The 22,652-nt window shown below is 45.0% G+C and overlaps 1 protein-coding gene across 1 annotated transcript in view; it reads right to left on the reverse strand.

The window, feature by feature from the left end:
• Positions 1-21,549, reverse strand: part of MXD1 (MAX dimerization protein 1) — an 83,238-nt gene extending 61,689 nt beyond the window's left edge. Inside the window, 2 exon segments of the mRNA XM_030202510.1 lie at positions 19,447-19,543; positions 20,947-21,549. Coding sequence (XP_030058370.1) covers positions 19,447-19,543; positions 20,947-21,019 — 170 coding nt within the window. The 5' untranslated portion in view covers positions 21,020-21,549.
• Positions 21,550-22,652: the final 1,103 nt, after the last annotated feature.

Below are 22,652 nucleotides of genomic sequence, written 5' to 3' on the forward strand. Positions count from 1 at the left end.
TATCCTGTTACTTTCAGTTGGTTCTCTTCTCCACTTTCTGAATGTGATAGATTCACAAACTGCAAAATTACAACGAAAACCTCAGTAACCGTAAATCGTAGGAATAATCTAAGAACTTTAGAGATCCTGGAAAGTTCAGAGAATAAAGACACCATAGTATTTTGAGAGAAAATTTTACCAGAACTCCTGGCTCTCAGTCCAGATTGAATGCATTCATCGCGTTCCATGCCACTGCGCCTCACAACAGAAATTCCCAGTCTACTATACTCAAAATGCTGCATAACCCTCAGGTACTATAAAGTCTTGACTACTGCTAAAGCAAAGGCCCCGCTAATGTGGCAGGGACACAAGATTATAATAGTGACAAATTGTGTAAGACTACGGCAGAAAAATGCAAACACTTTTTAGCCATGTGGCAAGAACTGAAGACCCTAAAGGCACAATATGGTCTATAATACCCAGCATGGATGTATGTCACCATCAATAATGTCACAAAAATTTTGACGATCCCACTGACCTGTGAAGATATCTGAAGCGAGAGGGTCTTACTGAAATAGATACCAGACTGTATACCTGGAAATGCTCTAGGCCCATACAACTACATTCAGGGATGATGGAAGGAACATCGCCAATGTGCTCCTTCATGGCTACTTTCCTAGGCTATGAAATCATAGTTATTAGAAATTGCAGCCTTGATATGCAGCTACTAATGCAGGCATCTCATTGACATTCTCAGACCCCTTGCACTAATCTCACCATATTTATATTGTTTGGTACTGGAGGGAGTTTAATGTTTTATTGTTCAGAGTTTTGGGGAGTTATCAGTCTCCTACGGTTTACCTATGTACTAAGCATTATCTCGTACAGTCTGCTTCTTGCATTCAGAAATTCATATGCAATTACAGCTACCTCCATAACCCACTTCTTCTGGGATGTCCATGGGCCTTAATATTTTATCTTTAAATGTCAATTGCCTCAACAACTTCATTAAGCGGAATAAAATTCTATCCTATCTTGGCAAGCAGAAACCTGATCTTCCTTTATTTCAGGAGACCCACCTAAATCATAAAGGAATCTATGAAGCTTCAACAGGATTGGATGGCGCAAGTATATGTCTCTGCAATGTCTCTGCATGAATACAATGGTGTTGCTATAGTGATTTCTAACATCTACAGTTCCAAGTATTACACCAAATATCACATTCACTTGTTATATCATACAATTCGAAATGCAGACACATCTTTGTCTTTACGCGCCTACAATTGATGACCCAACATTTTTCCGGAATCTTCCAGTGCAAGCAGAGTTGATTCACCATAAGCCTCTAACCACTAGTGGTGACTTCAATATTTGGATAAAAATACCATTTCTAAAACTAAATCCAAAGCGTGTACAGTTACAATCTCTAATGGATGAACTGGGAAACAAGACCCCTGGAGACTGTTGAATCCCCCACATACCTTGTATTCAAGGATAGACTATTTTCTTATTTCCAAATGTCCGAGGTCAGTCAGACACAAATACATGGAATCCTGGTATCAGATCACTCCATCATTAGCCTCAAACTTGCTGGCCTCTCAACATCTATACTCAAACCCCGCAATCGACTCAATCCAACCCTGCTACATGACCCCTACTTTCAAGAACTGATAACCACAGGTATCTCAGTGTTTTCAGGAAAATGGCAACTCTCCTGTTTCACCCCTTACTTTATGGGATGTGATGAAAGCCACAACCAGAGGCCAAATAATTATGTGACCTAGAACTAGAGGGCATGAAATGAGATTGAAGGGGGGCAGACTAAAAAAAAATGTCAGGAAGTATTTTTTCACAGAGAGAGTGGTGGATGCTTGGAATGCCCTCCCGCGGGAGGTGGTGGAGAGGAAAACGGTAACGGAATTCAAACATGCGTGGGATAAACATAAAGGAATCCTGTTCAGAAGAAATGGATCCTCAGGAGCTTAGCCGAGATTGGGTGGCGGAGCCAGTGGTTGGGAGGCGGGGATAGTGCTGGGCAGACTTATACGGTCTGTGCCAGAGCCGGTGGTGGGAGGCGGGGATAGTGCTGGGAAGACTTGTACGGTCTGTGCCAGAGCCGGTGGTGGGAGGCGGGGATAGTGCTGGGCAGACTTGTACGGTCTGTGCCCTGAAAAATGACAGTTACAAATCAAGGTAAGATATACACAAAAAGTAGGACATATGACTGTCTTGTTGGGCAGACTGGATGGACCGTGCAGGTCTTTTTCTGCCGTCATCTACTATGTTACTATAAGACTAGAAAATGAGCATCTGACATTAAATGTTTGGAAAGTCAATATGCTTATTTCAGAAATGTCACAATTTATTACCAACTACTGCAAGTCAAATATCAGTACAACACTCTTTGTTGCAAGGAAGCAGCTGGCGCCTTACTACACTGCTCTGCTCAATATTATGCTTCTGGTAATAGAAGTGGTCGATTGCTTGCTACTTACCTTAAGTCCAAAAAACAAAGCCAACTAATCACAGGCATCAAAGCTCCAACAGCTATACAAGTCAGAGGTTTCTGGCTCAGACAATGGATTAGAGATGTTTTGCCCTCCCTACCTAAACCTTTCTTGACAACTGCTGATGCAGAAATCCTAGACAATCCTACTACTCTAATAGAAACAGAATGAACAATCAAGAGCTTCAATGCTGGCAAAGCCCCAGCATGGACTGCTTCCCAGTGGAATTTTACCAAACCTTCTGCTCAATCTTGGTGTTTACAGTTATTCTCTTCTATACAGATGGACTCTGTGACTGACCATACCTTTTCTGGAGGTAATGATAGTAGTGTTTACCAAACCTGAGATGGGCCTATAATTCTTAATCTCTGTCATAAGTACATAAGTATTGCCCATACTGGGACAGACTGAAAACCCATCAAGCCCAGCATCCTGTTGCCAGAGGTCAATCCAGGTTCACAAGTACCTGGCAAGATCCCAAAAAAGTACAATACATTTTATGTTGCTTATACTAGAAATAAGCAGTGGATTTTCACCCAGTCCATTTTAATAATGGTCTATGGACTTTTCCTTTAGGAAGTCATCCAAACCTTTTTTAAATCCCGCTAACTGCTTTTACTACATTATAATTCTAGAGCTTAATTACACATTGAGTGAAGAAAAATTCTCTCAGATTCGTTTTATATTTACTACTTTGTAGCTTCATTTCATACCCCTAGTCATAGTATTTTTGGAAAGAGTAAACAAGTGATTCACATTTTCCTGTTCCACTCCACTCATTATTTTATAGACCTCTATCATCTCTCTCCTCGGCCATCTTTTCTCCAAGCTCAAGAACCCTAGCTGCTTTAACCTTTTCTCAAAGGGAAGTCATCCCATCCCCTTTATCATTTTTGTCACCCTTCTCTGTACCTTTTCTAATTCCACTATATCTTTTTTGAGATGCGGTGATCAGAATTGAACACAATATTCGAGGTGTGGTCGCACCATGGAGTGATACAAAGGAATTATAACGTCCTCATTTTTGTTTTCCATTCCTTTCCTAATAATACCCAACATTCTATTTGCTTTCTTAGCTGCCACTGCACACTGAGCAGAGGGTTTCAATGTATCATCAACGATGACACCTAGATCCCTTTCCTGGTCGGTCATCAATGATGCCGTCTAAATCCCTTTCCTTCATCAATGTGGAAGCAAAGGTCTATGTGAAAGTTTTGGCCAACAGGCTCACTGTATTACAGAAGGTTATTCACCCTGACCAAACCGGTTTCATACCAGGTCAGCATTCCATTCCCAACATCAGACTACTCAAATATTTTAATGATTCTAAATGTATACCTTACTCAACAGCTGCTTTATTTCTTGATGCTGAAAAAGTATTTGATCCTGTTGAGTGGGGTTACTCATTTAAAGTAATAGAGTGTTTTGGGTTTGGGCCCAATTTCATACACATGGTCAAGAAATGATTTGAATCCCCTACTGCATATCTACGGGTTAATGCCGAATTGGGTTAATGCCGAGTTGTCTCAATCTTTTATCCTGACAAATGGGACGCGACAAGGATGTCCACTCTCACCCATTTTGTTTGGCCTTAAATTGGAGCCACTTGCTATTACCATCAGAAACGCCACACTGATCAAGGTATCCAATTTAAAACCAGTGAAGTTTTATTCAATGTCTGATAGACAAATATCGTGTACTGGCACGGTCACAGCATATAGACTTGGTGTTTCATTATTTTGTATCACACTGAGATTTCAAAGAGATTTGTTATATTTGGTTTATCACAGTTTATTGCACATTACACAATAAAATGCACACAGTTGTGTCCAATGATGGTGTGATGTTTCAGCTGTAGTAGTGAGATTTATCTCACACGGCTGTTTATCTGAGAAAGCATGGACTGTATCGTAGTTTGAATCTTACACCGAACACTCAACTACAGAAATATTGATTTTCATTATTTTTGTATCTCTGACATTGTTTTTCAATAAGAATGAAGAGAGTGTTTTCTATTTTTTAGTTTTGTATTAATTGTTTTCAAGCATCATCTAGAAGTTTAGTGAGGTTGAGCCTATAAATGGGTCTCTTATTAGGTGTTAACATAATTTTTAGGTACTGGACTCTTCTGCCCACCTCAAAGGAAAGCCGCCAGGCCAATTCTCAGGTGCGTGAACATCTGTTGCCAGCACTTCAGATTTGGTAAGATTGAGTTTAAAATCTGCAGAAGTCCCTGTATTCCTGGAAACTCTCCATCAAGGTGGACAGCGAGGAGTACAGATTCGTAATATGTACTAAAAGATCATCTTCATAAACCACTATTTTAAATTCCCCTTGTCCCAGCTCTATCCCCTGAATTTTCAGACTGCCCTGTATTTTCCAAAAGACAGAATCTAAAGTTAGTACAAAGAGCAGGGCGAAAAGCTGACAACCCTGTTTTGTACCCCAAACAGGGAAAGGTGCCGAACACCATTAGCTTAAAAGGTCACTGCTAGATTATCGTACAGGACCCAGAATGAATCCTGGAAGAAAAACATGATATACTACATGTATCCAAGGCCCTCTACAAGATCCTATCAAACACCTTCTTCGCATTGAAATTAACTAGCAGAGAAGGGAAGCCACTCTGATGCATCGTCTCCAGAGAAGTTAGAATTCTCAGTATATTTTTAAACTGCATTTCAATACTGAACAAAATGTATTTGGGTGTTCGCTATTATAGAGGGGAGAACTCGAAAAAGGCTGTTCGCTAATGGTTTTGCTTCACAATTTAGAAGCAAAATAGGTAGATAAAATTCCAGAAATGTGGATCTTTCCCTGGTTTTTGCCAGGACTATGAGTTGAGCAGTCTGTAGTGAGTCAGGCAGTTTTTGAGTGCCAATGATTTCGTTAAACATATCTGTGAGAAGAGTTGTGATGACATCCTTCAGGATTTTTAAAAAATTCACCCTGAAAGCCTGTCTGCTCCATTCGTTATAACCTCATTTTAACACATGTTCTTAGAATTTCAAACATATATGATCTACATAAACAAATTTTGTTTAAGAAAGCTGTATTTAATTTAGTTGTTAAATATATGAAACCCATATACTTTTCCAAAATACACACTGTTATTCCAGTTGACAGTCTTAAAACAGCTCATATCTTATTATATACAGTGCCAACTAAACTTGTAGATACCTGGAAATTGGCTCAAAACCACTGGTTTATTTTATAATAAACAGCTATCAAACAGTGGTACACACTAATAGAAACTTAGAGAACAAGGATGACTAACACACTGATTTGGCCACTATCAGATTTCTAATGAAGTTTTTATGACATCTGCAACAAGTTTATAAGTGACCACTGTACCTTAATCTATTGTACTAATTGCCCTATACCAGCTGTAAATATCCCGACACCTTAAAGTCCTAACCAGTTATTGTCCCCTCTCTATATGATGATATGTGCTTTACTTCACTGGAGATGTAGAAAAGGGAAAATTAGGTTCTTACCATGATAATTTTCTTTCCTTTAGTCAAAGCAGATGAAGCCATTACGTATGGGTTGTGTCCATCAACCAGCAGGGGGAGATAGAGAGCACTCAATTTTTTCAGAGTGCCTCATGGCCAGCTAGCTCCACTGCCACTTCAGTATTTGAAGCTTCCAAAGCAGTATGGCAAACCGCAATGGGAATAACATGAACTTTCCTCACAGCGAATGATGGCCCCTTAACAAGGGCATAAACTCCAAAAAAGGAGGGAATGAACTCATCCTCCTAGAGGGAATAAACTTGTCCTCCACTTTGTATAAACAGAGGGAATACTTGCATCCTCCTGGAGGGAATAAACTCATCCTCCCAAAACATGAACTGGAGGGAATGAACTCATCCTCCTATAACTGTAACAAGAATCCTGAAGACTGTTTTCCAACTCCCCAAGGAAGGAATATAACTTCAGGAAACAAGAACAGCACCTAAAATCAGAATCACTGCAATACAGAGAGACAATCATACAGGGAGGGCTCATGGCTTCATCTGCTATGACTAAAGGAAAGAAAATTATCATGGTAAGAACCTAATTTTCCCTTCCTTGTCATCAAGCAGATGAAGCCATTACGTATGGGATGTAACAAAGCAATCCCTAAATAGGGTGGGAACAAGCCACACCACGCGCTAGCACCTGTGCTCCAAAACGCGCATCCCTCCTGGCAGCCACATCCAACCTGTAATGTCGGGCAAAAGAGAGCTTAGAAGCCCATGTTGCAGCACTGCAAATCTCATGAAGAGATAGTGCTCCAGTTTCCGCCCAGGAAGAGGAAATCGCTCTTGTGGAATGTGCCTTAAAGGCTTCAGGCAGAGCCCGGCCAGACATCAGAAATGCTGAAAAGATAGCTTCTTTGAGCCAACGGGCAATAATGGCTTTAGACACTGAAGACCCTCTGCGAAGACCTACAAACAGCACAAAAAGATGATCAGAGGTCCTGAAAGAATTTGTAATTCGCAAATACTGCAACAGAGTCCTGCGCACATCCAAAAGGTGCAACTGCCCAAATGAATCTGGAAACTCCTCCTCAACAAAGGAGGGAAGAAAAACAGGCTGGTTTAGGTGAAACGTCGAAACCACCTTAGGCATGAAGGAAGGCACAGTCCGAACCGTGACCCCTGACTCTGAGAATTGCAGAAAAGGGTCTCTACAGGACAGCGCCTGGAGCTCTGACACCCGTCTCGCCGAGGTAATGGCCACTAAAAAGACGGCCTTCAGTGTCAAATCTTTCTCTGAGGCACACCAAAGCGGTTCAAAGGGAGCCCCCTGAAGGGCCTTCAATACTAACCCCAGGTTCCAAGCGGGACAAGGTGCCCGCACGGGAGGACGGAGCCGAAGCACCCCTCTAAGAAACCGTGCCACATCTGGATGAGCAGCCAACGACACGCCTTCAACCTTGCCACGCAGAGAGGCCAATGCTGCCACTTGCACCCGAAGGGAATTATAGGCCAAGCCTTTGTGTACACCATCCTCCAAAAAGTCCAGAATCGGCAAGACAGGAGCCCGCAACGGAGAAAGCGCTCTTTAAACACACCAGACTTCAAACTGGCGCCAAATCCTGGCATAAGCCACGGAAGTGGAGCGCTTACGGGCCAGCAGGAGAGTGGAAATTACCTTGAGTAGCCTTTCTCTCTCAATTGCGCCCTCTCAATCGCTATGCCATAAGAGCAAAGCGGCAGGCGTCCTCCATGGCCACCGGACCCTGTGACAACAGGTGCGGAACCAGAGGTAACGGAAAGGGAGCCTCCAACAGCATCTGTTGGAGGTCCGCATACCAAGGCCTCCTGGGCCAATCCGGGGTGATGAGCACCACTTCTCCTGGATGTAGCCGAATCCGCAGGAGCACTCGCCCTATCAAGGCCACGGAGGGAAGACATACAGCAAGTCCAGGGGCCAGGGTTGAGCCAAGGCATCCAACCCGGCAGAGCGAGGATCCCTCCCGTCTGCTGAAGAAGCACAGGACTTTGGCATTGGAACTGGTCGCCATAAGATCCATCACTGGCTTGCCCCATTTGGCACATATCTGCAGGAATACATCGTCTGCTAGTTCCCACTCCGCTGGATCGATCTGATGCCTGCTTAGATAGTCGGCTTGCACGTTGCTCTGACCTGCAATGTGAGCTGCTGACAGGGACTGTAGATGCAGCTCGGCCCAGTGGCAAATTTGTTCGGCCTGCGCGGCTAGAGCTCTGCACCGAGTGCCGCCTTGTCGATTTATGTAGGCCACTGCTGTTGTGTTGTCCGACATCATTCGGACAGCCAATCCTTCCAGGGTCACTTGAAAGGCCAGAAGAGCCAGAAACACCGCTTTCAACTCCAGGCAATTGATAGACCACTCCGACTCGTCGGGCGTCCACAGACCCTGGGCATGCTTCCCCTGGCAATGTGCGCCCCAGCCCTTCAGGCTGGCATCTGCCACCACTAGGCACCAATCGGGGAGTGCCAGTGGCATTCCCCGCCGCAACATGCTGTCCGAAAGCCACCACTCCATACTGAGGCGTGTCGCAGGGAGCCAAGAAAGTCTGCACTGATAATCCTGAGATACTGGAGACCATCGTTGAAGTAGAGAATACTGTAGAGGTCTCAGGTGCGCTCTCGCCCATGGCACCACTTCCAAGGTGGCAGTCATCGATCCCAACAGCTGGACAATGTCCCAAGCTCGCAGGCGGGGCATCCTCAGGAGCAGACGGACCTCATTCTGAAGCTCGCACCGCCTTTGCTCGGGAAGAAACACATAGCCCGAGGCTGTGTCGAACCTGGCCCCCAAATATTCTAGAGATTGCGAGGGGGTCAGGTAACTTTTGCCCATATTGACGACCCAGCCCAGAGATTGAAGGACTGAAACCACTCTGGCTGTAGCTAGATGACTCTCTTTTTCTGAGTCTGCTCTGATGAGCCAGTCGTCTAGGTACGGGTGAACCCGGATACCCTCTCGCCTGAGAAAGGCAGCTACTACTACCATTACCTTGGAGAAGGTTCGGGGAGCTGTGGAGAGGCCAAAAGGCAAGGCCCGAAACTGGAAATGTTTTCCCAACACCGCAAACTGCAGAAACTTCTGGTGCGGGGGCCAAATTGGTATGTGCAAGTAAGCTTCTTTCAGGTCCAGAGACGTGAGAAACTCTCCTGGCTGTACTGCCGCAATGACAGAGCGCAGGGTTTCCATGTGAAAATGCCGCACTCTTAAGGACTTGTTTAGCTCTTTTAAGTCCAGGATCGGGCGAAAAGACCCGCCTTTTCGTGGCACCACAAAGTCAATGGAGTAGCGGCCTAGACCTTGTTCGGCGGGAGGCAGGGTGGTCACAGCCCCTATCTGGCACAGACTGTGCAAAGTCTCCTCTACCGCCACCCGTTTGGCGGCAGAACCGCATCGGGACTCCACAAACATGTCTCTCACCGGGGCATCTAATTCTATTCGGTATCCGTCTCTGATCAGGTCCAAGACCCACTGATCTGCGGAGATTTTGGCCCACTCCTCGAAAACGAGGGAAAGTCTTCTTCCGATGACAGGAAACGAGGAGGGGGCCGGCACACCATCATTGAGAGAGTTGCCCCTGAACTCCACGCCTTGAACTGGCAGCTGCAGAACGTTTGTCCGAGTGAAAGGAGTTTCTCTGCTGAAAGCGGGCACGCGAAGTGAACCCAGCAGCACGCCCCGGGCGGTACCTTCTAGCTTCACGGAAGCGAGGTAAGAGGAGCGGACCACCTGACCCTTAGAGGAAGGCTTCGGCCTATCTTCGGGCAAGCGCTGAGGTTTGGAATCCCCTAGGCCTTTAACAATGTTTTCCAGCTCCTCACCAAACAGGAGAAGGCCTTGAAAGGGCAACTTCACCAACCTTTGCTTAGAGGCCATGTCCGCCGCCCAATGTCGTAGCCAAAGAGTGCGGCGAGCCGCCACTGCTACAGCTATTTGTTTAGCCGAAGCTCTGACCATATCATAAAGGGCGTCAGCCAAAAAGGACAAGGCCGACTCCATCCGTGGAGCCACTTCAGATAAGGTCTCCGCTCCATCACCGGGCTGTTCCACTGCCTGCTGTAACCAAGCCAGGCAGGCTCTAGCAGCATAACAACTGCATGCAGACGCCCGAACAGTGAGACCTGCCAAATCAAAGGACCGCTTCAGAGCTGAATCAAGCCTGCGGTCTTGAATATCCTTCAGGGCAACACCTCCTTCAACAGGGAGGGTAGTTCTCTTTGTCACAGCCGTGACCAGGGCATCCACTTTAGGCATTGCAAAGCGAGCCAAATGTTCCTCACTCAGAGGGTATAATTGCCCCATAGCCCTGGCAACCTTCAAAGGTCCCTCGGGGTCAGCCCATTGAGCCGAAATAAGCTCTTGGATGGAGTAATGCAAAGGAAAGGATCGAGCAGGTTTTCTGGTACTAGCCATCCTTGGATTAACAGAGGAGGCTGTGCCACTCCCAGTATCTTCAATCGAGAGGGCTTGTAAGGCATCTGAAATAAGAGCCCGACTCTGGCTCCTCAGCCCAAGAAGTTCTGCCAGACCCCTCAGAATCCTCATAGCTCGACCACGGGGGGGGGGGGGGGGGTGTGCCACACTCAGAAGGGGAATTAGCCCTTCCGTGTTTATCAGGAGGATAAGAAACAGGCAAAGCCAACTCCAAAAGGCCAGGATCCACCGGGGGGGGGGGGGGGGGGGGGGGGGCAGGCAGAGGGTCCGAAAGAACCCTGTGGAAGAGCTCTTTTAAGCATGTACGCCCTATGCAGCATTAAAAAAAACAGGGGAGAAAAAACCGCTCCCTGACCGCCGGATCCTGCCCAGGGCTATCAGCCTCACTCAGAGGATCCCCCCCCCCCGGATTCAGGGCTCTCCGTCGCAACGGAGGCCGCGCCATGTGGAAAATCCAAAATGGCATCCGCTGCCAGCTCAGAGCGCAAAAGATCGCCGCTCGCCATGCTCGGGCCGGCTCTACCGTCTGTACAGCACGAATGACAGAGCCCTGCTGCTGATTTGTGCTTGCTACATTTAGAACAGCACTTTACAGTCTCCACAGCCATTGCCGAAAATGGCGGTAAAATTCAAAAATGGCGGTTCGCGCCAAAAACGTCCCGATCGTGGGCCCACCCTGGAGGAGTCAGAAAACACTCTTACCTCACTAGACCGAGTATCACAGCTCCGGTCCTGCAGAAGAATCTCAAGAAAAAAAACCTCTTTTCCAAGATCGCTGCGCTAAAGCATGACGCGACTTTATTTATTTATTTAACGCTGTGAGGAAAGCAGAGGCAAAAAGAGGTAAATAAACACACTCCAGAGGCTCAGATAAGTGGGAAAGGCAGGGAAAGGCGAACCAATGTGCCTACATCCACTGAGTGGGAAAGGACAGGGAAAAGCAAGCTAATATGTCCACATCCACGGAGGCATGGGTAAGGCAGGGAAAGGGCTGACCTATGTGCCTTCAAAGTGAAGCTGCTATAGCCTCTAACACCCCGGCTAACAACTGGCAAGCCAGGAGCCACCCCCAGGCAGATTTTTGATAGAGCTCGAAGAAGCTGCAGCCACCCTGCTTGGGGAGACAGAGAATATTGAAGAGGCAGTGGAGCTAGCTGGCCATGAGGCACTTTGAAAAAATTGAGTGCTCTCTATCTCCCCCTGCTGGTTGATGGACACAACCCATACGTAATGGCTTCATCTGCTTGATGACAAGGAACTTTGATTACCACTATTCCCAAAACTTGAAAACAGGTCAAATGACAGCAAGTGAAAGATCTCCATCCTAGTGCCAATTCATACAGGCATGCAAAAGGGTTAACTGTAGAGAACAAAGCACTTCCTACAAGACTGAAGAACATGTAGAACCAGCCCAGACCATGCCAAACTACCGCCAATATATAGTTATACAAACATAATATGCTGTATAAGAGAGCTGTAATTAATAAATAACATGAAAAAATGTGCAACAGAGGTAAAAACCTCAGAGAATGACTAGCCATGGAAACTCTTTAGATCTGAAATGCCTTACAACCAATCAACACAGATCATTGCTGAATGTTTTTGGTAGAATATGCGATAAGGACAGTCTTAAGTATAGGTAAAAAAAAAAAAAAGTTTACACTGCTTATTTGCATCTTCACTGTAAGTTATAAAAATAAAATAAACACACACAAGCTCCACTATCGATCAATTAAAAGTCACTTCAGATCTGAAAAGCTCTTATGGTTGGCCATGCTGTAGGGACTTTTTCTGCTATTTCAACCACAGATTGAAATCTTTCACAGATTACTGCATCTTTAGTCTTACTCAGGGGCCGATGTTCAAAAGTTGCCGTTAAAAACCATCAGGCTTATTTTCGAAAGAGAAGGATGCCCATCTTCCGACACAAATTGGGAGATGGGCGTCCTTCTCTCAGGGTTGCCCAAATCGGCATAATCGAAAGCCAATTCTGGGCGCCCTCAACTGCTTTCTGTCGCGGGGACGACCAAAGTTCAAGGGGGCGTGTTGGCAGCGTAGCGAAGGCGAGACTGGGGCGTGTTTAACACATGGGCGTCCTCAGCCAATAATGGGAAAAAGAAGGGCGTCTCTGACGAGCATTTAGCCGACTTTACTTGGTCCATTTTTTCTTGCGGCCAAGAAAGCTTTCCACACTCGTGAGTACGCTAAAGTAGACTGCTTCCGTGCCCCCAAAAGAGTGGCAATGACTGGTACTGAAAATCCCTTCTTCCTCAGCTGCAGCCTCTCAATAGCCAGGCCGTAAGACCAAAGCAGGAAGGATTTTCCATCTGAACTGGCCCTTGATGCAGCAGATCGGGAGTCACCGGAAGTCGTAATGGTGGCTCCGAGAGTGCTCGAACGAGAGCCGCATACCACGGTCATCGGGGCCAGTCTGGGGCCACTAGAACGACCGGCCCCCGATGCCGCCCTATGCAGCAAAGAACTTTCCCTATCAGAGGCCACGGAGGAAAAACATACAGTAGCTGTTGTTCCAGCCATGGCTGGAGAACAGCGTCCAATCCTGCGTATCCTGGCTGCCGTTTGCGGCTGAAGAACTGGGGAACTTTGGCATTGCAAGCCATGGCCATGAGATCCATTACTGGTCTTCCCCAACGTTGACAGATCGGCAGAAAAGCCAAGTCCGACAGCGTCCATTCCGCTGCGTCCAAAAGAGTCCGGCTGAGAAAATCCGCTTGAACATTGTCTTGACTCGCAATGTGCGCTGCCGACAGACTCTGAACACGCGCTTCCACCCATACTAGAAGACAAGACACTTCCACTGCCAAGGGAAGACTGCGAGTGGCCCCCTGCCAATTGATGTAGGCCACCGTCGTGATGTTGTCCGAGAATACACGAACCGCCTGCCCCTAAAGAAAATCCTGACAACTCCACAGCACATTCACGACTGCTCGCAACTCCAGATGATTTATCGGCCAAGACGCTTCGAGAGGGGTCCATGATCCCTGGGCTACTCGATGAAGACAATGGGCTCCCCCAGCCCACAAGGCTGGCATCCGTCACGACTACCACCCAATTGGGAGACGCCAGAGAAACACCTTTCTGCAAATTAGCTGACCGGAGCCACCACGCGCAACTGTCCCTGGCCCGGCTCGACCAAGGAAGGCATCGTTGATACTCCAGCGACGTCGGCGACCATCTGCTCAAAAGGAAATTCTGAGGAGGCCACATGTGAGCCCTTGCCCATGGAATGACCTCCAAGGTCGCAGTCATGGAACCGAGGAGCTGAATATAGTCCCACACTCAGGAAGCGCAATGACTCAATAAGGTCCGTACCTGAGAAAGCAATTTGATCCTTCGCCCCTCGGTGAGAAACCCCTTCCCCAGCTTCGTATTGAATTGCATTCCAAGATACTCCAGACTGAGTAGGAACCAGATGGCTCTTGTCCATATTGGCCACCCAACCTAAGGATTGCAACACCGCAATCACTCGGTCAGTGACCACTCGACTCTCCTCTGCTGTCGCCTGAATCAGCCAGTCGTTGAGATATGGATGCACTCGAATCCCCTCCTTCCGCAGGAACGCCGCCACCACCACCATGACCTTGGAAAAAGTGCGTGGGGCAGTGGCCATTCCAAAAGGAAAGGCCCGAAACTGGAAGTGCTGACCCAGCACAGCAAATCTGAGAAATCCCTGATGGGGCTGCCAAATGGGAATGTGCAGGTAAGCTTCCCTCAAATCGAGAGCCGTCAAAAACTCGCCTGGTTGAACAGCAGCAATAACTGCCCTTAATGTCTCCATGCGGAAGTGACGAACCCGCAAAAACTGGTTTACTTTTCTAAGCTCAAGAATAGGCCGAAAAGCCCCTCCCTTCTTTGGAACCACACAGAAGATGGAGTACCGGCCTGTGCGCCTTTCGAGAGGAGGAACAGGCACGATATCCTTAGCAGAACCGCTGCAGAACCGCTGTCCCCTTCGCTCGCGATACACAGTGGAACTCCAGAAAAAAAGTCTGTGATGGGAGAGAAGAATTCTAGCTTGTAACCTTCTCGCACCACATCGAGGACCCACTGGTCCGAAGTAATTCTGGCCCACTCTGGAAGAAACAGAGAAAGCCGACCACCGATCTGCTCTCCTCCCAAGTGGACCTGCGCCCCATCACTGGGAGGCCCGAGAAGGAGCCCCCTGATGAGAGGGGGGTCCAGCCGGACGCTTCTCGTTGTGAAAGGAAGAACGCTGCCCAAAACGAGGACGCTGAAAGGCTTAGTTGGACTGCCCTGGGCGATACTGGCGCGTCTCTCTGAAACGTGACCTCGAAGCTCCTTTCTAGGTCCTCCCCAAAAAACAATTTAATGAGCCGCTGTCTTCATTGTCACCCCATATCTTGGGGGTGGCTGGTCCACTGTATCTTGGGGTGGGTGTAAGGAGGCAGAAACCCCATTGCCCCATCTGACCATATAACCCGACTCCACTATAAACAGGCCCAATGATGGAGCCACAGAAGACGCCGAGAGGAAACGGTCAAGGCCATGAGTTTGGCCGAAGCACGGACCAAATCACACAAGGCATCCACCAAGTACGCCAGCCCAATATCCATCAGCGACATCTGAGGAGTTCCCAGCATATCAGACTCCGAAATTGAATCATTGACAGAATGTAGCCTCAGACCCCAAAGAAAGCCTAGGCTTTTTAAGGGAGGAGAAATCCTCTGGGGAAAAACCCAAAATCTCTTGGTTAGCCCCAGACCCCCTGAGAGAATCAAAGGCCAAAGCTGTTGCAGCCGTGTGAGGGGGGGGCAAGGCCCTTTTCAACAAAAACGCCTGATGGAGTAGCAAAATAAACTCTGGCGAAAACCCCTCCCCCGCAATGGAGGTCACAGCCATGGCACCTGCATCACCGCCCACAGTGTCTAACGCCCCCCCCCCCCCCCCCCGACTCCCCTACCAGCAGAGAAGAGCCTTTGACCAAAACCACTACCGGAGCCGGCTCCGCGACCGATCGCAAAATGGCGCAATAATCGCCAGGCTCCGGGCAGGAAAGCAAGCTCTCGAGGGGGGGCCCGCTCCATTGAGTCCTGCCAAATCAGCGCACCCCGGTGCTGCAAAGGCCCGACACTGATCGTCGTTTCCCGCATCGGGAACAGCGTTTTACCGCCTCCGCTGCCATCACCCGCCCCCGAACAGGAACCCAGCAGGACTTAACCCAGACCGGGAAAGCACGGGAACTGACAGCTAAGCCGAAGAAAAACTCTCCGACTCCACTTCGAGGCAGGCTCAGACAAGCAGACAACAGAAAACAGGACTCAGACAGTAGTAACACAAACCTGCTCTCAGCAAAAACACACTTCCCTGTGCTTCTATGTTTCTCTTTTAAACAAATTCTATGGTTCTCTTTTTTTTTTTTTTTTTTTTTAGTGAGGAGGCAGAAACAAACAGGGAAGGATAGGAACAGCAAAAGCCTGTTCAGAGGGAATTTGAGGTGCAGTAGGGACCCAGCAACTGCGTATACTGCCAAAGGAGACACTACCAGTCTGCCACCCCCGGCTCAAACTGGCCACCGGCCCAGGAGCACCCTCAGAGGCCTTGGGCCCTGGAGCTGGAGAAAAAAACCGTCCACCACCTGCTGAGACAGAGACATACTAACTGCGGAAGGAGCTGGCCGTCTGGCATCACTGCCTTTAGTCTGTTTATCTCTATCTCCACCTGCTGGTAGGCGGACTTAACCCACCAGTTCCTGAATTCATCTGCTGCAAGTGACAAGGAAATAACTGGATTAGTAAATCTGGCCTCAAGTTGCCAGAGATAGGGAGGAGGAACAGTCTCCAGTTGCTCCCTCAATCCTTCAGTAAGCTTGTGCACAATAGGAACACTACATAATCCCGTACACTTTAGCAGAAATGGTGGTTACAGTTCTACAGAAGTGGTATGTCAGCATCCAGCTTCTAGAAAAACACTGATGTAACCTACATAGCAGTGTTAGAGATGCATCGGGCTTCCAAGGAAGGCTGGGGTAACTAGCATGGAAGGACCAAACAAGTAAATAAGGCAAAGAGAAAAGCCAGGATTCTTAAGTGCATAAAGAGCAAAATGGCCTGCAAGAAAAAAAAAAAGAGGTGATACTGCTGGTGTATAACTTTCTACAGCAACCTTATTTGGAGAACATGTGTAATTCTAAAGCCCGAACCTTCAAAAAAAGTCAAATGGTGGCTACTAAGGTCAACTATCTGTCAAAGCAGTGGAGACACAAAGATCTAAACATTTATTTATTTGTATTTATACATGTATACCCTGGAGGAAAAGTGGGATAAAGAACTATAATACAGAAATTTAAATAATTGCACATAATAAATGCATAGAAGGCAGGACCCTTTTTAACAGGCAAACAACTCTGGAAAACAAAGCCAGAATAAAAGGTTGTAGGAGGAAGACATCTCAAGAAATACTTCCTTACAGAAAGGATGGTAGATGAATGGAACAGCCTCCTTGTGGAGGAGACAAAGACAGTATGTCAAAAAAGCATGGCAGAGGCATAGGAGAAGGAAACAAAAGGGATATAGAGCTGAGCAGTAGATATGAATGGACAGAGCAGGTAGATCATCTTTCATTTGTTAAACATTATCTCCTGGATGTTGCAGCTCGAAGATGCAAGTTTCGGAGTGGCGGTTTTCTCTCGAGGAGCTTCAGCTTCCCACCCGATTTAGGGAGTGCTTGGGTACATCCCACCAGTTCCTGGATTCATCTGCTGCTGAGGCTAAGGAAGGTAAAATTAGGGCTTACCTGATAATTTTCTTTCCTTTAGTCGCAGCAGATGAATCCAGCATCCCTCCCTGCTTGAAGTCTGATAACACATTTAAGATAATTCTTTGGACACTGTCTACAAATTTAAGAGGGACTTTCTATGCATTAGTTACTCTGTTTTGAGTATGATTCACTCCAGTTGAGAAAGTGTTCTTTTATTGTGAGTTAAGTCATGCTTCTATTTCTTTTCTCTGCTTTGGAATTATTTCTATACTAAAGGTAGAGGGATCTGTGTTCAGGAGGTCAATGCCTACTTTTAGTGTTCTCTATCTCCACCTGCTGGTAGATGGACACAACCCACCAGTTCCTGGATTCATCTGCTGCAGAGGCTAAGGAATGGCGGATTATAAAATTAAGTTTTTGCTAGTAAATCTGGTTCAGTATTTCTAAAGCCAAAGCTACAATGAACAGAGGGTTCAACATTTTTTTGTTATGGGCCTCACTGTAAAATATAGCTTGGTAATAAAACATGGAATGATGCTAGAAATGGTCTACCACCTTAGGTGGTAGAGGTTATGATTCTAGGTATGCTTGAGACAGATTTGGAGGCCAGTAGTAGGAAAAGGATTGAGAAGTCAAGTAAAAAAAAAAAAAAAAAAAAAGGAGGCAGGGAAGTTGATGGAGGGAGTAAAAAATCTCAACTGGGCAGAACAGATGAGCTAATTTGGCCTTTGCATGCCACTACTTGCTATGCTACTATATATTAAAATGCTTGTATGCTAGCAGTTCTGTGGGGAGAACACAGCAGGTATACTGATACAGAGAAAACAATATTTAGTTATCAAGTAAGCACATCAGGCTAAGGCAAAAAGGCAGGAGAGAAATGTTTTAAATAATAAAACACAATTATCGGAAAATGACAGCAAAATTCCAATTCATGGTACATAAGATACTATCAACTTCTTTATTAAACCTCTCTAAAGACAGATATTCTCAAATCAAAACCCGTATGAAGGATTTTAAGTTACTTTACAACGACCTTAAATTTTGGGAAATTCACAGCAAGAAGTTATAACCATTTACAATTTATTTTAAAATGTGCTTCATTACATTTGGGGATTATATTCTTAAGTATTTATAAACTATAAGTCTAGATGTTTATTTTCCAGCTAATTAGTTTCTGAGGTACAAACAAAAAACATTCTGCATTTATGCCATAATTATAAGTGGAGGAGTGGCCTAGTGGTTAGGGTGGTGGACTTTGGTCCTGGGGCACTGAGGAACTGAGTTCGATTCCCACTTCAGGCACAGGCAGCTCCTTGTGACTCTGGGCAAGTCACTTAACCTTCCATTGCCCCATGTAAGCCGCATTGAGCCTGCTATGAGTGGGAAAGCGCGGGGTACAAATGTAACTAAAATAAAATAAATAAAAATAAGTACTATTGTTAGGTACCTCTTCTGGCGAGATTCAATATGCTTTGTGTTACTTCAGAATCAATGCATAAAAAGCACAAAAATTGAGTGGAGTATGCTATGCAAACCAGAGGAGAAATGAGAGTACAGTGGAAAAGTGGCATTTTTCTTATATTTAGATGCATATTTTAATTTCTGCATTAGGAATGTATTTTATTGGTTAGAACCTAAAAGCCCTAATTTTCTACAATATAAGGTGGTGGCTAGCCCAGAATTATGACAACAAATCTAGCAAGGGTAAAAAACATTTAACATTTTTTAAAATAATAAGTACTAATAAAGCTTATTTTCCATAGAAAGAATTTAAAAAAACTAGGGCTGATATTCGGTTTTGATTATAAAAAGTGAGTAGTTCTTGGAAGCTGAAATATTAGCATTGCATAATTAATATATACAATGGGATGTTAAGCAAATAAATAATGTGAGAAGATTCTAGTTTAACATTAATACCTGAATTCTCCTCATACAATTTTCTGGAGAAAAATTTTCCTTTAACAGATTTGGGCATGCCAATTAAAGATGTATAAAATTTTGCCCTGTGTTTTATAAACTCCAAGAGATGTCTGGTAAGAAATCTGTCACTTGAGATATGAATACCAAGAACAACGCTTTGTTTACTTCAGACTATCACTGTATGCCTAGGGCCCAGTTAACAAAATTACAGTAGAACCTGTATGTTACATATGAATGCTGCACCAATTAACTCCTGCTCGGCACACACATACATAGCCACACAAAAGGCAAGCAGAAGCACTGAGCAAGCCACAGTGATCTATTTCATAGAATGGAAAACATTTCTGCATTTCGCTGTAATTACCTGCTACTGTTGCTTTTTTTGGATTTGTTCCTTCGTTTTAAGGTATCCCTTTCCTTGTTAGTATAGGGTAACATGGAGGCATAGCCGTGCTCTGCTTCTGCAAACAGTCAAGTGAACAATGAGTTGTTTTTTTTCATCATCTTTTCAGTTTGGAGAAGGATGAGTATTTAGCCCTACCCATGAAATAAATATGTAAGGAATCAATCAATTTGTCCACTAAAGAAATACGAGCAGTGAAAAAAGAAGTGCTTTCAGTTGTGTCTGTCATTATGATCACTAGAATGTGTTTACTTTTTCTTTACTAAGAAAACTGGGGCTTCCTTTTCTATAACTCTTTAACCTACTGTAAAGGTATCTTTCTTCTGACAAGATTCCCCCTTTCAATCATATAAAAATAACTATGACCAGAACACATTTGGAAACAAGCTTTTAAAGAACTGCATAAAAGATGTTTGTGGACTATGATATAAAAAATGTGTATTCTGCCTACATATACTACTATTCTCCCACATGACAACCATATTCTGATTAACATCACTATGAAAGATATTACTACTTATATTCTGGCTTCACTAACAACATCATGAAAAGATTAAAATGGAGGAGGTTGCTGCAATCTGTACATCTTCTTTTATTGAAATTTTTATCTGGACTTTTAGAATACCATTACCTATAAATTAATCTTTCAGAATAAAAGGAACAAACAATATTACAAATCTATTTAGAGCATTACATTTCAACAAGCTCTTATCCAAAAGTCTGTACTGCATGCAGTACATTAATTCAGTACACACACTCAGATGGCCTTATTCAAATAAGCAGATAGCTGTGGAAAGATCACTGTAATAGATACCCTTATTTACACTTAGAAATCACGTATACAATAAACAAACTTTAGTACCTAGGAAAACACACACACTATGCACGTTAAAACGGAATGCTGCCACAGCTTCTACTTTCATCGACATTTGTAACATATCTAATACCTGTAAAGTCTTAGCCTGGATAACAACCGCAGTACTATTCGTTATTAAGTTTACCACACTTATTTTACTTTATTTTTGTACGGGAAGGTGTATTCATTTAACTCTACCGAGCAAACTGCCTTTGTACCATTAATGCATGGGAATTTGAAGTTACAACAAAATAAAACACTTCATACATACACTATATGAGTAAGAATCTGTACTACTTAACTATCAGCCAAGGGGGGGAGGGGGGGTCAGCATTTTCTACTTTTAAGAATAATCGCTTAGTACATCTGACTACTGATTCAACAAAACCAGAGATGTGGCCGCTTCATCTGGAAACTTTTCTACTGAGCTCTTTAAAGAGACAAACCTACCCCCCCCCCCTCCCAAACCTCTAACAAATATAGAATTATACCCAACCTTCTCTCATTTTTTAAATTGCTTTCCCCTTAAAGTTTTGTTACAGTTTTTATATCAATACATTAACTCTCACAACTCTAGAGGAGAAAGAACATTTCAGCAAAGATACCTCGCTCTCTCCTCTCCAGGTACTCGGCCGCTTCCAGCAGCATCTGAATGTTGACACACACAGCAGTCGCCATTTTCACCCCTCACGGGAGGAGGTGGAAAAAGGGATAAGGAAAAAGAGGAAAAGGGAACACTCAATCAGAAAAATAAAAATTTAAAATTAAAAAAGCTCAGTCTTATTTTAAAGAAATTAAATTGCCGTAAATTTTCTGGGCGCCAGATTTAGTTCACGAACTGTTCGAGGAGAAACACTCGGATCGCGCTACCGGAGTTTCAAACCAAGGCCCACGGAGAAACAGCTGCAGCGGAGCTAAGAGACGATATGAGAAGCATAAAGTGGCAAATTTCCTTTGAGTTTTAAAGCTCAAATAATAATTAACTTCTTCAGAATTATGTTCTCGATATTTTTCTCCGTTGAAGCCACGATAGATCAGGCTTCCTAGCTAAACAATGGTAGCGGGTTGTTATGCTTTGAACAGTCAATCAAAGATCTCGTTTCCTCTTCTTCCACGGAATCTTCTCATTACTTAACCGGTTCTCATTTACTTACTGATGGGCGGAAGGCAGCGCGCTGATTTTGTTTATAAGTGTCTGACAGGCACGGCTCAACCTAACTTCTCCCGATAGCTCACTGAAACCACTTTCAGCCCCGCCCCCTTAACGGAGATCGCTCTGGATTGGTCAAAGGTTAGCACATGAGACAGAGAGGATGGGCTAGCTGGCTTATTTACACTTCTCGGATTGGTCTAGCCTTTTCCTTAAACTAGCGGACTTCGAAAGGCTGTGAATCCAAGGAGGAGGAGTTTTTTTTCTTTTATTATTATTCCTTATCCCTTCCTGCCAGCTTTTGATAGGCTACCGCATCTGGGGCTTTGCGAGGTGGTTGTTGACACATCTCATTGGGTCGATGCCTTTAATAAGCAGGGTTGGTTGTAAGAACACCCCGCCCACCAACAGAACAGCGAGGACAATGACGTCACGTATTGAGAGAGCACATTATATTAAAACCCCCATTTGTTGCCGTATCAGAACATAAAATTCAGAAATTAATATCACAGGAGAAAAACACGAAATACAAGAATACATATGTATTACGTTGGTGTTGTGTGCTTTGGCAAACAAGTCAACAGTTTCTTGCAATTGTCACCCTAGTAGTAAAGCGTGCAACCATCAGTCACGTCCTTACAGTGCACAGAACTCGGCGATAAAATGCATTACATCATCGCAAAAAGTCGATCCAATCAGAGCGGAGCTGTTGCTGGGGGCGGTGCTTATTAAGCTTTTGGCTGGAACGTGCTGGGGCGCATGAGCCAGGCTGTCCAGTGCGAAGGTGCACGTGCGTGCAGGGTTAAAATTTTGCCTAGAGACAATGGTGGCAGGCACCAAACTGTGACCTGGCCCACAGAAAGCGAAACCAGATCAGCTTACAAGCACCAGCTTACAAGCACGTCCATGGCACCCTGCACTGCACTGGACTGGACCTTGACCGAAACGTACAAGTCTTAAATGGGGACGGTGTAAAAGCCAGATCTGTGCTGCACATACTGAAACGCTCTATCCAGGCACGTCTTTTTTTTTTTTTCTTCTATCATAAACGCACATACGGGATTTTTTTTTTTAACTATCAGCAGCTACTAAGGCTCCACGACAATATTAAATTATCGTAACTACTAACTACAACGAGCTACAAGATTTGCTTGTCCTGAA

The sequence above is a fragment of the Microcaecilia unicolor genome, chromosome 4 (genome assembly GCF_901765095.1).
Source record: "Microcaecilia unicolor chromosome 4, aMicUni1.1, whole genome shotgun sequence".
NCBI lineage: Eukaryota > Metazoa > Chordata > Amphibia > Gymnophiona > Siphonopidae > Microcaecilia > Microcaecilia unicolor.